General features: G+C 42.4%; 2 protein-coding genes across 4 annotated transcripts in view; one reads left to right on the top strand and one right to left on the bottom strand.

Moving 5' to 3' along the window:
* The window catches only part of NUP153 (nucleoporin 153), a 72,537-nt gene that overhangs the window by 54,076 nt on the left and 3,778 nt on the right, over nt 1–14,683 (top strand). For all 3 annotated transcript variants that reach the window (XM_053246437.1, XM_053246435.1, XM_053246436.1), the window contains exons 17-20: nt 1,533–1,724; nt 2,645–3,496; nt 6,788–7,174; nt 8,205–8,483. In XM_053246437.1, the coding sequence (XP_053102412.1) occupies nt 1,533–1,724; nt 2,645–3,496; nt 6,788–7,174; nt 8,205–8,483 (1,710 nt within the window). The remainder of the gene's footprint in view (nt 1–1,532; nt 1,725–2,644; nt 3,497–6,787; nt 7,175–8,204; nt 8,484–14,683) is intronic.
* The window catches only part of FAM8A1 (family with sequence similarity 8 member A1), a 31,805-nt gene continuing 26,176 nt past the window's right edge, over nt 9,055–14,683 (bottom strand). The window contains exon 5 of the mRNA XM_053246451.1: nt 9,055–9,471. Within this exon, the coding sequence (XP_053102426.1) occupies nt 9,465–9,471 (7 nt within the window). The 3' untranslated portion in view covers nt 9,055–9,464. The remainder of the gene's footprint in view (nt 9,472–14,683) is intronic.

Here is a 14,683-nt window from a genome sequence, read left to right on the forward strand (position 1 = left end):
GAAGGAGTGGTGATGCCTGTCCCAGTAGGGTTAAGTTGCAGGGGGCATTGTACTCCCCAGAGCGCCCCCGGACAATTATATAGTTCAGTGGCTACATCCAAACAAAGAATTGTGCACGAGGAATGCTTGCTTGCATGGAAGGGAGGGATGATTTGTGTTTACTGTACCACAGCCCTCAGGGATGTATTTTCAGCAGACACAGGTGGCTTCAGAGAGAAGGAGGGACGTAGCAGAATATCAGCCCTCACTTCCATGCATGTGTGTATAGAATCATTCTGCGCAAAACTCGTTTGGATATAGGCCGATGTTCATTTTTGTGATCGGGTGTTACACTACTTTGGGTCTTCTGTAAATCAAGCCTATGGCACACTAAGGATAAGAACAATGTCCTCCTGGCTGGATATTCTGTGCTTATTCAACCAGACTAGACAGGTTCTCAAAGCTCTCATTTTACTCTGAGTTTTATGATGGAATCCCAGACTGAAAGGGGATTTTTTGATTACCTTCCCTAATATTATTTTGACAGTAAAATGACAAAAGTATTAGATCATGGATTAAGTATCTTCAAAATGTGAGGGCTATATGAGAGAGCAGTAATTTCCTCCTAGGCATTCATTAAACAAATGGAATCTGACAGCTTTTGCAAGCTATTTCAGATGAGTTAGTTCTAATATAGCACTGATTTTGAGGAAATCACCTCTTGAATGTTGCATCATCTTTGCAAAAAACAGAGGCTGACCTTCAGAGCAGTGCAAATCCCCGCATGCTGCTAGAGGCTCTCAGTGCAGTGCAGGCAGTCTTGCACTTTTGTGCAAGAGCACAAATACTCTGAGGAGTTTGCGTGTCAATGATGTGTTTCTGGTCTAAGGATTGCTTCCAGAGTGTGGGCAAGCTCCTCAAAGTGTTTATGCTGATCTGGATGTTCCTGTAGTTCCAGAAGATTCTAGTCCATCTGAAGTCTTTGAAAATCTTCCTTCTTTTTCAAGTTGTCCTACGACAATCTGAGATCTTAGATGCTGAAAAATAGCCCCTAAGAACAATATCAATATTTTAAGTTTAAAAAATAAATCAATCAGTGTTTAAATATAAGACCATTTCAGAAAGTGGAATTCCTGAAATTTTAAACATTATCTTTACTAAAATGCTGGTGGTGTAACTGAAGATTTGCTAAGCAAACAATAATAAGACAGTAGGAATTATTTAAAAAGCTTTTCTACTCTTCTAAGGGCAGCCATTAATTCCAGATTGGATCATTCAACTTCTTATCTTGTAGAAGCGTCTCTTGCAAGGTTAAAAATCAATCCATTTGGGGGGCTATGTGATGACAAAATTGTCCAAACCTAGATAGTCTGCAGTGTGTTGACATTTTTAAAATAACAGACTGAATTAGTTGCTAAAATTATAAATAGTGGTTCTGCCATTAAGTGATAGGATTTTCTCCCACTGAAGCAGCCATTGAACATGTGTACAGTTTATATAAAATGGCAAATCCTGGAAATGTGCCTTATGTTGATGGATGTTTTGTTACCCAGGAGATTCAGTGCCTGTGGTGAGTAGCAGTGCTTCCTCTTCATCTCTTTCTGGAGGATTTCTTGGCTTAGACAAATTCAAGAAACCAGAGGGAAGCTGGGATTGTGAAACCTGCTTAGTACAAAACAAAGCGGATGCCACTAAGTGTATAGCTTGTGAGAATGCAAAACCCGGCAGCAAGACTGAACTCAAAGGTATATAAAAGTGTGGCTATTTGAGACTTTCAGTGTGTTTTGTATTTTTGTTCTTATTACTTTTTTTTTAATGGAGAAAGAGGTGGTGGAGGAAGGTAAAGAGAGAAACTTTTTCTACTTCTTACCCTCCCTCTCTATACCCCACCATACTTCCTCTGCAGTTAAGGAGAGCTGTACTTGAAAGCTGTCATCTGCACATGTATGCTAGATCAGGAACTGCAATCCTAAATTGGATGAACATCCAAATGTAGATGTTATTCATCCACACGGCACAACCTCAAGGACATATTTCGGAAGCCAAAAAGTACTTTTGGAGAGAGCAGAGAGAAGCAAAAATCACTCCCTGCCCTATCCCACACATCCACCTGCTTGGCAGCATGCTGGCCGAGCTCCGATACAGCGTGACTGCAGATATGCTACTCTTTTCTGTCCTACTAATGCTGTGCAGATTATGAGCCAATGTGCGATTTCCCCCCGCCACCCACCCCCCAGTGGGGTTTTCTGCATTTCTCAGGGGATCCCTCCTGTCTGTCTGGACTCCCTTCAGCACCCCACCTTTGCCCTGATGATATCAGATGAGTAAATGGTATTCATTTTTTCTAGGGTGCATCCATATTTTTGTATTTTTCTCTTAAAAATTATTCTTCCGGTAAGCTTTTACACACATTAATCCTGGTTGCCAGGATTGTTCTTTGCTTTTATTTTTCTAACCCAAGCTCATCATTGATTTAAGATGAGTTGTTTCTAAGTGTTAGATGGAGAAAAGTCACAGTATTGGGAAGACAGAATTAATTTTTGCCAACCAAAAATATTTTTTAGCATAACATGTTGGAATGATAGGACTGGTCCAACAGTGGGGTTTTCTATATAAAGGTTTGTTATGCTTATTACAAACTTGGTGTACTATGTTTCATTTCCAGGATTTGGTACTTCCTCAGCCTCATCTGCTCCTTCATTTAAATTTGGTATTCAATCATCCTCAGAATCGCCTCAGACATTGGGAAGTGCAGGGAAAAACTTCAAGTTTGGAGAGCAAGCAGGATTTAAATTTGGTATTACATCAGAATCGGGTTCCTCAACAAACACTCTGGCAGGAGGATTTAAGTTCTCTCAAACTGAAGGCTCCAAACTGGGAAGCCTTCCTTCAGATTCTAAACCTGAGGACAGTGTGAAAGAGAGCAAGAGTAAGAGCAGTTTCAGCTTTGGACTTCCCTCTGGAGGTACCAGTACATCGACTACATCATTTCAATTTGGAATAGCTACCCTTGGACAGCAAGAGAAGAAAGAGGGACTTAACACGCCTGCCATAGGGGGTTTTACTTTTGGCACAGGTTCGGCAGCTTCAACAACTGCATCAGAGAATAAAACTGGAATTAGTGGCTTCAAGTTTGGAAATGCAGAAGAAAAGGAAGTTGCAGTGACTCCCTTTTCCTTTAAGAAACCAGAGGGGAACAAAGATGAAATTCCTTCAGCAAAAGGTGGCTTCACTTTTGGTAATGTGGAATCTGCAACTGCCCCACAACTTGTTTTGGGAAGGACAGATGAAAAACAGGAGTCTGTTGCCCCTTCTAATCCATTAGGATTTGGGAAAAAAGCAGAAAGTGAAGAGTCAAAAGAACAACCCATCTTTTCATTTGGGAAGGCAGAGCAAACCAAAGATGACAGCACTGTAAAACCGGCATTTAGTTTCAACCTGACAAAACCATCAGAGAAAGAAACTGAACAACAATGCAAACCAGCGTTTACGTTTGGGGCACAAACCAGCACAGCAGGTAAGTGCAAAAATGCCTCAAATTCTTAAGTTTTACTTTCCTGCTGTACTCTCCCATGATACAGTAAGATTAAATTGGTTTGGTAGATTATTTTTAGAGACGTGCTCCTACAAGGAAGCCTTAAAAATATTGGTATATGCTCATAAGATGACTTTTGGTGTTCTGTTTTGGTTTCTGGATGGTTGCTCATGGCTGCCATTTGCTGAAATACTGCAGAAAAGAACACTGTTTTCTAGTGAAATGTGTGGGAAGTGTCCTTGGAAAAGATAGGTACATCTGGGATACTCCTATCTCCTAGAAGGCTGCTCCTGTTGGTTGTGTGGACTGGTTGGGGCTCACTGTAGGTTCAGACAAAACTGCCCTTATGTACTGTAGTGATCTGATTCTCTAAATTAAAGCTTTGGAGACATTATTTTAGGTAATTTTGATAATCCTAAATAAGAAATGGCTTAAATGAATCTGAGAGTCAGAGTTCTCTGGCTATTGTTTTGCACCTGAATACCTGAAGTGAATGTTGTGATTTGCTGTAGTTACAGAAGTCTCTAGCTTTAGGGTATGATAAATGACTCATTTAGAGATGAAAATGTAATGGCTATCAAAAATGATAGTCACCATTAGAATTGGGTCTCGAAACCACTAGAATTAGAATGCATAATCAACCAATCTCCATTAGAATGCTAATCAACTAACCTCTTATTTGACTATGGTCAAATATTCCACAAAGCAAGAATGCTCTTGTATCTTTTTAGTTGCTAAGAGTATTCTAGATTTCAAAGAAATGTAACTCTTCGGGCTATTCCAGCGATTCCAAGTAAGCAAGAAGAACCCTTCAGTCTCTTGAACATATCATTGACACACACATACACATGCATAACATAGGTAGGTAAAAATAACAGATTACAATATTTTAATTTAATCTTCATCTGTTAACTAACTTTTATCATTGACTCAAGTCTCTCTCTTCGTTTATAGTTTTTCTAAAGGAATGCTTTAAATATTTGACCAATGAGTTGACCAAGTATTTTTTGACTGGTCAGATGGCCAACCCCAATCATCCTCTCTTAAAGAAAGGCATGCTTAGAAGGTAGAAAAGTCATAACAGGAACCATTCTTGGAGAAATAGAATATGTGAGTTTAACTAGAATTATCTGTAGCATTATTCACATATTGCCACCATAGACAAGTATGAAGGAATGATTTTATTAGAGTTAGGTTACTCCTAGTTATAATCAGAAAATAGTCACCAGAACATCAAAGTGTTGGAATTACTGTTTTATTATTTACTAGACATTAAGCCCGTTACATTAACGGGCGCTAGAAGACCTACGACACAGAGACGGTAACTACGCACGCACGCAGTTGTGTGCGTAGTTTCCGTTCCTGCGTCCGCGCGCGCCATGCATGCGCGGAACACCTGCAAGAGACACGGACGCAGGTACCTTAGGGTTTTATTATATAGGGGATTACAAGGGGAGAGAGATAGCAAGGAGCAAGAGAATGATGACGCAGAATTGAGAAGTAGCTTATAATAGATCCAAGATGGAAAAGGAAGCCAATATAGAAACTGAAAAAAGGGATAAAATTGCTTTGGCCATGTGCAGAACCAATCAAAGCAGCAGAATTGAGAACAAAGGTGTTTAAAGCAGCAGTCAGAAGACCAAAAAATAGAACCATACAATGATTTAGTCTGGGAAAAGAGAAGGAAAAACTGTCCCTGTTGTGTCGGTAGAGAACTGATTTTAGAAACAAGCAATTGAAAATAACATGACTTAGATTGGATCTGAAGAAAGGGGAGTCTCATTGAAAAATAACCCAAGATACAAATGTGAGAAAAGGAAAAGTAACATAAAAGGATGATGAGAGAGAAGAGCCTGGTGAAAAGGCAATCATTTTTTAGATGAAATTTGAGTTAGAGAGTGGACTTCCAATGAGGCAAACAGAAGTTTTAAGAGAAGACGAGGAGGCTAATAGTTGTAAGTCATTGGGGTGAAACTGTAAGTTTAAACCAAAGCAATGGATAATAGAAGCAAAGAATCATATGTAAATTATAGAAACGGGGCCCATAACAACACACTAAAGGATACTGAAAGATGAAAGGAGGAAGAAGAGTAAACTACTAAGGAAGACAATAAAAAGGCAGGACTTTAACCATGTTAAGATAGAATCAAGGGAACTAAGAACAGAGAAAGATCGCATGAGCAACAGTGTTGAAAGCAGAGTATGGATCTAACAAAAGAAGAATGTGGGTGAGATTTAGCAGTAAGATATTTAGCTCTCTTTGAATATTCAGTGCATGTTGTGTGTATCATTAGCAACTGAAGTTACAGTTGCTTCAATACAAATAACAAGCCCAGAATCCAGATGGAAAAGAATAAAAAAGCAGTAGAGAAGAACATGATTATGTAAGATTGTTCTTCGAAGAAGTTTGGAAACAAATGAAAGGAGAAAAACAGAACAATATCTAGGAAAATGAGAGAGAGCAGAGAGAAGTTATTACAGAATGGAAGAAATGAGATGGGTTCAGAGTAAGAGTATATGAGGATAAGGAGAGATTAAAGATCTGAATTAAAAACAAAGAAATATCAAAAGACATAAGAATGGTGTCAAGATCATTAGTTGGGATACAAGATGAATGCAGAAGCACAGAAAGATTAGGAAGGGAAATAAGGGGACAAAAGCAGAAGTGGGGTGAGAGATAATGGCAACGCAGGAGAACAGAAAAGCCTGGATGGAGGAAAGGTGGGGAGGAGGAGGGGATGAACATCAGAGGGGTAAAAGGGTTTTTAGGAGAAGACGAGTGAGAACAAAATGCTTGCATGAGTGGGCATCCTCCTTTAAGCCCAACAGAGCAGCTGAACAGTTTCTGATCATGACCTGAAACATGGACGTGACTGTGATGAGCCTCTCTCATGTCACACAGCACAGGCACACCCTGTTGCCTAGTGCAATCCCATGCATATTCAAGTGTGGGCATCATACACACTGTGGCACACAACTGCATGATGCCATGTTTTGTGCAGAACGTGTTACACTGTTCATTGAGACTCTTATCTGAATATGTGTGCATCTTGCAGGTATAACCACTGCAACATTTTACTACCTTGCAGCATTAAATAACTATGTTTCTAGTACTTCCCAAGCAGTGAAAGTGTTAGCCTCTCATTTTTGAAAACCCCCAGGGCTTAGTTCTGTTAACAGTTTCTGGTTGCCCAGTTAAACCTGCAGTTCACTCAGCCGGTTTTACTAGCAAAAGAAGGAATGTTCAATCCCTTTGTATCCTTCCGCTTTCAGATCCAGGATCAGCAAAGCCTGCATTCAGTTTCCTGAGTTCGAGTTCTTCTAATGCTGCCGTGCCTAATGTTTGCACTGGCAGTGGCAACAGCAGCATATTCCGCCTCACCACCTCTGCCTCAAATCCTCCTTCGGTAGCACCAACCTTCTTGTTTGGACAGGCCAGCAACACTGTGAGCAGCTCTGCTTTTGGAAACTCCTCTGACTCTAGTACACCCCAGTCCTTTGGGTTCTCTCAAGAGAGCAAGCCACCGACAACCACCTCTAGTACAAGCACCCCTGTTCCATTTCTTTTTGGCCCAGCAGCCACCACTAACAGTGCAGCCAACACTGGCTTCAGTTTTGCAGCTGCAGCAGCAGCTTCTACTACTACAGCAACTTCAGCAGGTACACATGAACCTTGGAGAGGAGTCCGTTTGCGGGTGCACGTTGAAGAAATTCAGCTTTCTAAATATTTGTTGTGGGGAATGTACAAAAAGCACAAAAGCTGTTGTAGATTCAGGCCGCTAGTGGCGTGACACATTCAGAGGATTCTTTCTAAGGAAGATGACATTTGGATTCAACCCAAAGTATTTTTCTTACGTGTTTCAGATACATTTCCCAGTAAGCCGTAAACAGCCTTGTCAGCTTGGCCAATGGTATCATCCCCATATGCTGGGATTGGTTAAAGGGAAGAAGCAGAGACTAGGCAGCAGCTTTTTGAAGGCCACCCAGTGAGTTTGACATTTGAACCAGGGATTTCACAATGCATGACCTTAACCATAGTGCAACACCATTTTAATAAATGCTGTTAGCAGCACCCTGTGTTTTGAATGCTGTTATAATTGGTGACAGATCAGATAATGTAGATTTTTAAACATCCCCTCTTCCCCTCTGTGCACTTGAGCTTTTTATACTCCCTCTCCTTCCTTCTGCCACCACTCTACCACTGGCTGGCTCCTGATGTCTCCTACATGCCCCTTCTTATAGTGCCTGCTTCCCCTTCCTCTGTATTGGCTCCTGCCACCACTGTTGTTTCTACAGTGCAGCATCACGGTGGCCACATGTATGTATACTTGTTCTAAGCTTACAACTTACCCAGTTCAATCATGGGCTGCCTTCTTCTGTCAAGTATTAGGGAGCTGACCAGATGAAAAGCTACACACACAGTAGTTTAAGACAGTGAGGAGGGATGAGACATGTTCAGAATGCACCAGAAGGCAAGGACACTTCATACTGTAAGGTTTGCAGTCACTTCTGCTGCAAATGCCCCTAGAGTTGGTCATCAAAGACCATTTCAGATACTTTCAGATACTTTCAGACATTTCAGATTAAAGAACAGCTGAAAAATGCAATTGGCATACTTTGCATTAGATTCTTTGAATTGTTAGGTCCTTAACAGCTGTATGCAATTCCTAAGTTTAATCTGTTTTTCTAGGTGGTTCCTCTTCATTTGTGTTTGGCTCTGGGTCTTCAACATCTGCAGTTGGTCCAGCGTTTGGTGCCAGCCAGACACCAACATTTGGCCAAAGTCAAGGCTCCAGCCAGCCCCCTGCTCCAACCTTTGGATCACTCTCATCATCTTCACTATTTTCTGCCGGTGCTCAGCCTGGGCCTCCAGCTTTTGGGTCTGTGTCAAGCAGTACTCAGCCTCCGGTCTTTGGACAACAAGCTACTCAACAACCTGGTTTTGGCTCTGGTACAGCTCCTAATTCTGGTAAGAGCGGGCGCTACTGGTCTCAAGCAGTAGACTGGTGTTCCTAGAGAAGAGTTGTATTTAGATTGTTCTTACATCTCCTTTCTCTATGAACTTTTGTGCTGGTGCCATGGATTATTCTTGGGGGGTGGAAGGGTGGAATCTCATGCCAAATTTTGGTTGCAAGTAACTATTGATTTGAAAAAGGCAAATTATTAAAATATCAGAAACAGCAAATGATTTAGAGGTATATTCAAATGGAATGTGTTGACCTCAGTTATGCATATACTTTGCATGAGAGATCAAGGCAGATGTGAAATCATTAATTCACTTGATTCAATAGATTTTCTTGTTTCTTAGAGTGTCTACTACGTAGTGAATCGTTATATAGATGACATAGGATGTATACATTTAAAAGTTACTTTTTCTATTTAAGAAGTTGTTTGCTTAAGACAAAAAACTTCTTAAATAGAAAAACACAGTGGAGATACTGAACAGTGGTGAGAGAGAACATGCTAAATACATAAATGCAAATCATCGGAGAGACTTATTAGAAAATCTGGCTGCTTTTGGAAAGTTTCTGGTGTGATGCTTAGTTAAGTCTACTTTATTTTGGTAATTTGCTATCTGAAGTTGCATGGATTTTTGATTGATTGATTTCTGTTTGATCAGGCCCTCATGCCATACCAGAAAGTGCTTCTGAGCCTCCCCTCCATTTCATTGCATGGCATGGGGAGTTCTTGTTGAAGAAACAAAAACGGAACTAGTAACATAGTTCTTGAAATCTAGGCTTGCTTGTAGAATCCCAAATGATCTTTATGGTGATCAGGTATCCTTCATAACATGGGGTTTGTGCCTGTGCAGTAGTCCCTGCAGAAGGATTTCAAGCTCGCCCTTTGTGCGCAGTGCATGCTCGGTATCTTCGGTGGCTGAACACTTCCCAGCTCAGTTCCTTCTTGACCGCTGTCGTGAATGGTACCCTCAGGTTTTTTCTCCTTGTGTTCAGTTCCTGAAAGACAACGTTTACAGATTGGTTTACTAATTTTCTGATTTCTGACTGTTTCTGACCATTCTTTGCCTCATATTTTGGATTTGTTGCTAATGGACTTTAAAAAGACATTTAAGAGGTATTCCTCTTGTCATTGAACCCTCCCCATTTCCGACAAGCACGAACTCTACTTGCTCTGCTTTGGAGAGGACCACAATCTGTGCTTGTAGAATTTGCCTCATCTTTTCAAAACAAACTCAGAAAAGCAGAGAATTACATTTGCAAGCAGCCCTGTATGAACAGGCCCTGCACTCCTCGACTCCAGTGCCGTGCTTCCCGCTGTCACTGACACCCTCAACGTCGACACTAGTGAAGTCGGGCTCTATTTCAAGAGTTTCCCTATCCATTTCTGCAACTACTTACAAGAAGCCATGGGATGTGTCTAAGGAATTCCACAGACATTAAAAGTGCAAGCATCGGTAAGAGGACTCTTCCTCGCAGTCAAAACACCAAAAATATTCTTCAACTGTGATGTCGATAGCATTGACTTCAGAGGCCTCACTTAGGCCAACCTCACTGGCACCACCATCGACACCATCTCAGTCATCGACCTTAATGTTGACTCCGACATCGAGCCACGTACTCCCTTCAACGTATCCTCATTGACCATTGTCTGCATCGACATCAGATGCTTTTTGAACACTGTTTCTATCGGTCATTCAAGCTGTCCACTTCCATTCATCTTCCTCCTCGCTAGAGATGATTGAAGTGGTTTCAGCAGCCCCAACCTCAACGCTGATACCAATCTCAACGTCTGTTTCTATGCCTGTGCCACTATCCATATCTGCCACGGCCCAGGCTTCGACATTGACCCATTACTTGTCTTGACTGGGAGCACGCCTTCCACACATATGCCCTCTCCTTCAGCCTTTTCCTCGATACTTGTCTTCAGATCACACTTTGTGCCAGCATCGTCTATCAAAGGACTTTCCTCTCTTCCACGACATCAACTCCATCCTGGCCTCTCCTATGAAGACACCTTCTGGCTCTGCGTTCAAAGGGTTTCCCCTCCATGGCCTGAATAGTGATTATGACACTGGCTTAGGCACACTGGAGATTCCTAAGGTACCCTCTGCATCTCCAATGCAAGCAATCCTGCATTGCTCTCCATCTCACTTTCCTGTCCAACCCTGGAAGGAAAGGCTTCATTTCTCACACCCTGCCTACTCCCCTTACTGGAGACGGCTGGACCATTGGAACTCCCCTGGGGCCCTGAACTCCCGCTATATCAGGGGAATGGGGAGATTTAAAGACCCTCTATTCAAGTCTTGCCATCTCTGTAATATGATTATGAAGAATTCAATCTTTGGAAACTTAAGAAACTCAAATCTACCAACCCTTCCCCTGCTCTCATGGACTCTTCCTTCAGATGTCCTCTGGATCCCCCTCCCATGCCACGACCCCCTCTCACGCAGTCTTCTGTGACGCAGCCTACTGACCCAATTCGTCCGGCTTCTTCTTGGTTAACCAAGGTGATTGAAAGGGTAGTGGCCTCTTAACTCTAGGCATTATTGGATGACACAGATTATCTAGACCCATTTCAGACTGGATTTTGGGCAGGTTATAGGGTGGACATTGCCTCGGTCGGCCTGATGGATGATCTCCAAAGTAAAATTGACTGAGGGTGTGTGACACTGTTGGTCCTTTTGGATCTCTCAGTGGCTTTCAATACCATCGACAGTGGTATCCTTCTGGATCACCTGAGGGGACTGGGTGTAGGGGGCACTGCTTTGCAGTGGCTCCGCTTATACCTTGGGCATATTTGAGGAAGTGTTATTTGGAGACTGTTGCTCTACAAAGCGTGAGCTTTTGTGTGATGTCCCTCAGGGCTACTTCTTGTCTCCAATCCTTTTTAACATCTACATGAAACTGCTGGGAGAGATCATCGGGGGATTTGGTACAGGGTATTATCAGTCTGCTGATGACAGCCAAATCTCTTTCTCCATGTCACCGTCATCAGGTCAAAGCATAACCTCCCTAAATGCCTGCCTGGAGGCCGTGATGGGCTAGATGAGAGAGAACAAATGGAGACTGAGTGCTCATTGTAGGAAGACGCAGTTTGAGAAATGGGATAGATCTGCTCGTTCTGGATGGGGTTACACTCCCCCTGAAGGAAAGGGTTAGCAGTCGGGCGTAGTTCTTGATGCAATCCTCTCTCTGATACCTCAGGTAGAGGTAGTGGTCAGGAGTGCTTTCTTTCAGCTTCAGCTGGTTCACCAACTGCACCCTTTCTTGGAAGTGAGTGACATTAAGACAGTGGTGCACATGCGAGTAACCTCCAGACTTAACTACTGCAATGCGCTGTACGTGGGGGCTGCCTTTTGTACATAGTTCGGAAACTCTGACTGGTGCCCAATGCTGCTGCCGGATTGGTCTCTGGGATGTCCCGAAGAGACTGTATCATTCTGGTTTGAAAAGAACTGCACTAGCTACCAATAGGTTTCAGGGCAAAATACAAAGTGCTGATTATTATCTATAAAGACCTTAATGGCTTGGGCCCAGGGTATTTAAGAGAATGCTTTCTTGGTTATTTATTTTATTTAACGTATTTCTGTACCACCCAAAACTTACGTCTCTGGGCAGTCTACAGCCAGATAAAAACAAAAGTAAAACATTAGTTTAGAATAGAAACAAGAAGTTTAAAAACATGACAATTAAAATTTTTTTAAAACAACATTCTAAAACATTAAAAACAATCAAAGCAATGTCAAAAGCCTGGGTGAACAGATGCCTCTTTAAGGACTGTTTAAAAGCTGTCAGAGATGGGGAGGCTCTTATTTCACTAGGGAGAGCATTCCAAAGCCTTGGGGCAGCAACGGAGAAGGCCCATCCCTGAGTAGCCACCAGACGAGCCGGTGGCAAATGCAGACGGACCTCTCCTGATGATCCCAATGGGCAGTGGGGTTCATGACGAAGAAGATGTTCTCTTAAATACCCAGGGCCCAAGCTGTTTGGGGTTTTATAGGTTATAACCAACACCTTGTATTTTGCCCGGAAACATATTGGCAGCCAGTGTAACTCCTTCAATACAGGAGTAATATGGTCTCTCCTAGATGACCCAGACAGAGACCAGGGTTATGAACCCTGCCACCTATTAAGATCTTCAGGGGAGGTTCGTCTGAGGGGGCCACCGGCTCATCTGGTGACGACTCAGAGGCAAGCCTTCTCTGTAGTTGTTCCAGAGCTGTGGAATGCACTTCCTGCTGAGATTAGAACTGCTCCATCCCTGTTGGCTTTTAGGAAACAACTGAAAACACATCTCTCCAGCCAAGCTTTTTAGCTGTTTAGCAGTTTTTATGGATAGTTATTTTCATGTGAATTTTAATGGGTTTTAAAAAAAATTGTTTTGTTGTAAACTACCTAGAGACCTCAGTAGTGGGTGGTATACACATACGTTAAATGATAAATAATAAATAAATAAATAAATAACAAGCTACTTCCTCCTTAAGTGCTATGGCAACACCTACTTTTCCAGAAAAGCAGTTCTCAAACAATGACTACAATTCTCTCTCTGACACTGAATCTACACACACGGAAAACCCATCTGATCCCTCCCCTGATGACAGTGTGCCAAATAATCCTTCCAACTCTCCAACCAAGGAAACTAAGTCATACCAGATTCATGGAGCTGAGATGGCTAAGGTTCTTGGCCTGGAACTGAAATCTCCGGTGCCAGTTTTAAAGGACCTGGTTTTTTTACTTTGTTGCCTCAGCTATGACCTCACAACCTGTAGCTCTTCCCATGTTGCTGGTACTGATCAACTCTGCAAAAGCCGCATGGGATGTGGCGTTTAGTGCCATGTGTACTCCAAGAGGCTCAAAAATTTCTAGAGTCAAGGAAGACGACTGCAAGTCTAGTCGGAAGAACTCAGCTCCAACTAACAAAGAAGGCAGAAAATATTCAGGCTGGAAAATTTTTCTCCTCTTTGTCCTTCTGAATGAAGATAGCTAATTATATGGTCAAGTTCCATTACTCAGTCTGGGAGGGGTTCAGAGATGACCGAAAGGACGCTCCCGAAATGACCCAAACGAGATTTGAATTGGAGCTACTTTCTAAATTGGTGGACGTTGCACGCCAAACTCTTTGTACCACAGAACACCTGATGGAAACTGAATTGCACTAGCCAAACACCTTGGCTAGTGCCACCTCTTTAAGATGATGTACCTGGCTTTGTTCGTCCTCCCTACAGTCTGACTTGAGACACAACACTGAAGACCTCCCCTTTGATGGGGAAGTCCTCTTTAGCTCTCAAATGGATAAAACTATGGAATGCATGAAAAAATCCAGGATGAAAACCTAGGACTTCTACATCCTCCACTACTCAATCCTACTCTCAGAGGCAAACCCAGATACTAGGACAACCACTCTGACAGGAGGGATACCAGGAAATATTTCCAATACTCTCAGAAACACTCTTTCTCTCAGAGAAGTAGGCATCACAAAAGATCAAATCCCAGGAACAATCAAAACAACATCTTTGGCTCGCAGGTACTCCTACCCGTTGGAACTTCTACACCCATCAGACTTGCACCCTTCCTTTCAGCTTGGCATCACATCTCATGCCTGGGTGCTATGTATCATCTGCACTGACTACGCATAGAATTCTATACAACAACTCCTTTTTTAGGAATAAGACACCACCAACACCCAACTCCTACCTTACTAACGGAAGTTCAAGAACTATTGTCCAAAAGGGCAATAGAACCAGTTTCACAGAAACATCAATGGGCAGGGTTCTATTCCAGGTACTTCCAAGTACCCAAAAGGGATGGCAGTCTTAGACCAATTCTAGATCTATGTTCCCTCAATAACTTCATCCACACACAAAAATTTCAGATGCTCACTCTTCAACAACTCCTCCCTGTCCTAGTGGAGAAACAGTGATTTGCCACACTAGATCTAAAATATGCCTACTTTCACGTGGGGATTCAGCCTGTCCACAGGAAATATCTACACTTCATCATGGGTGACCAGGTTTACCAGTATATAGTCTTCCTGTTCGGCCTCTCCACGGCCCCGTGTGTCTTCACCAAATGTATGAGTGCCATTGTTGCCCATCTCAGAATGGAAGGAATCTCAATCTTTCTGTGTTCATACTATTGGTTGCTCACCTCTCTGGACAAATAACTGCTCACCAATTACATCCAGAGAGTTCTCATGATCTTAGAGGAC

The sequence above is a fragment of the Hemicordylus capensis genome, chromosome 4, assembly GCF_027244095.1.
Source record: "Hemicordylus capensis ecotype Gifberg chromosome 4, rHemCap1.1.pri, whole genome shotgun sequence".
NCBI classification, from domain to species: Eukaryota; Metazoa; Chordata; class Lepidosauria; order Squamata; family Cordylidae; genus Hemicordylus; species Hemicordylus capensis.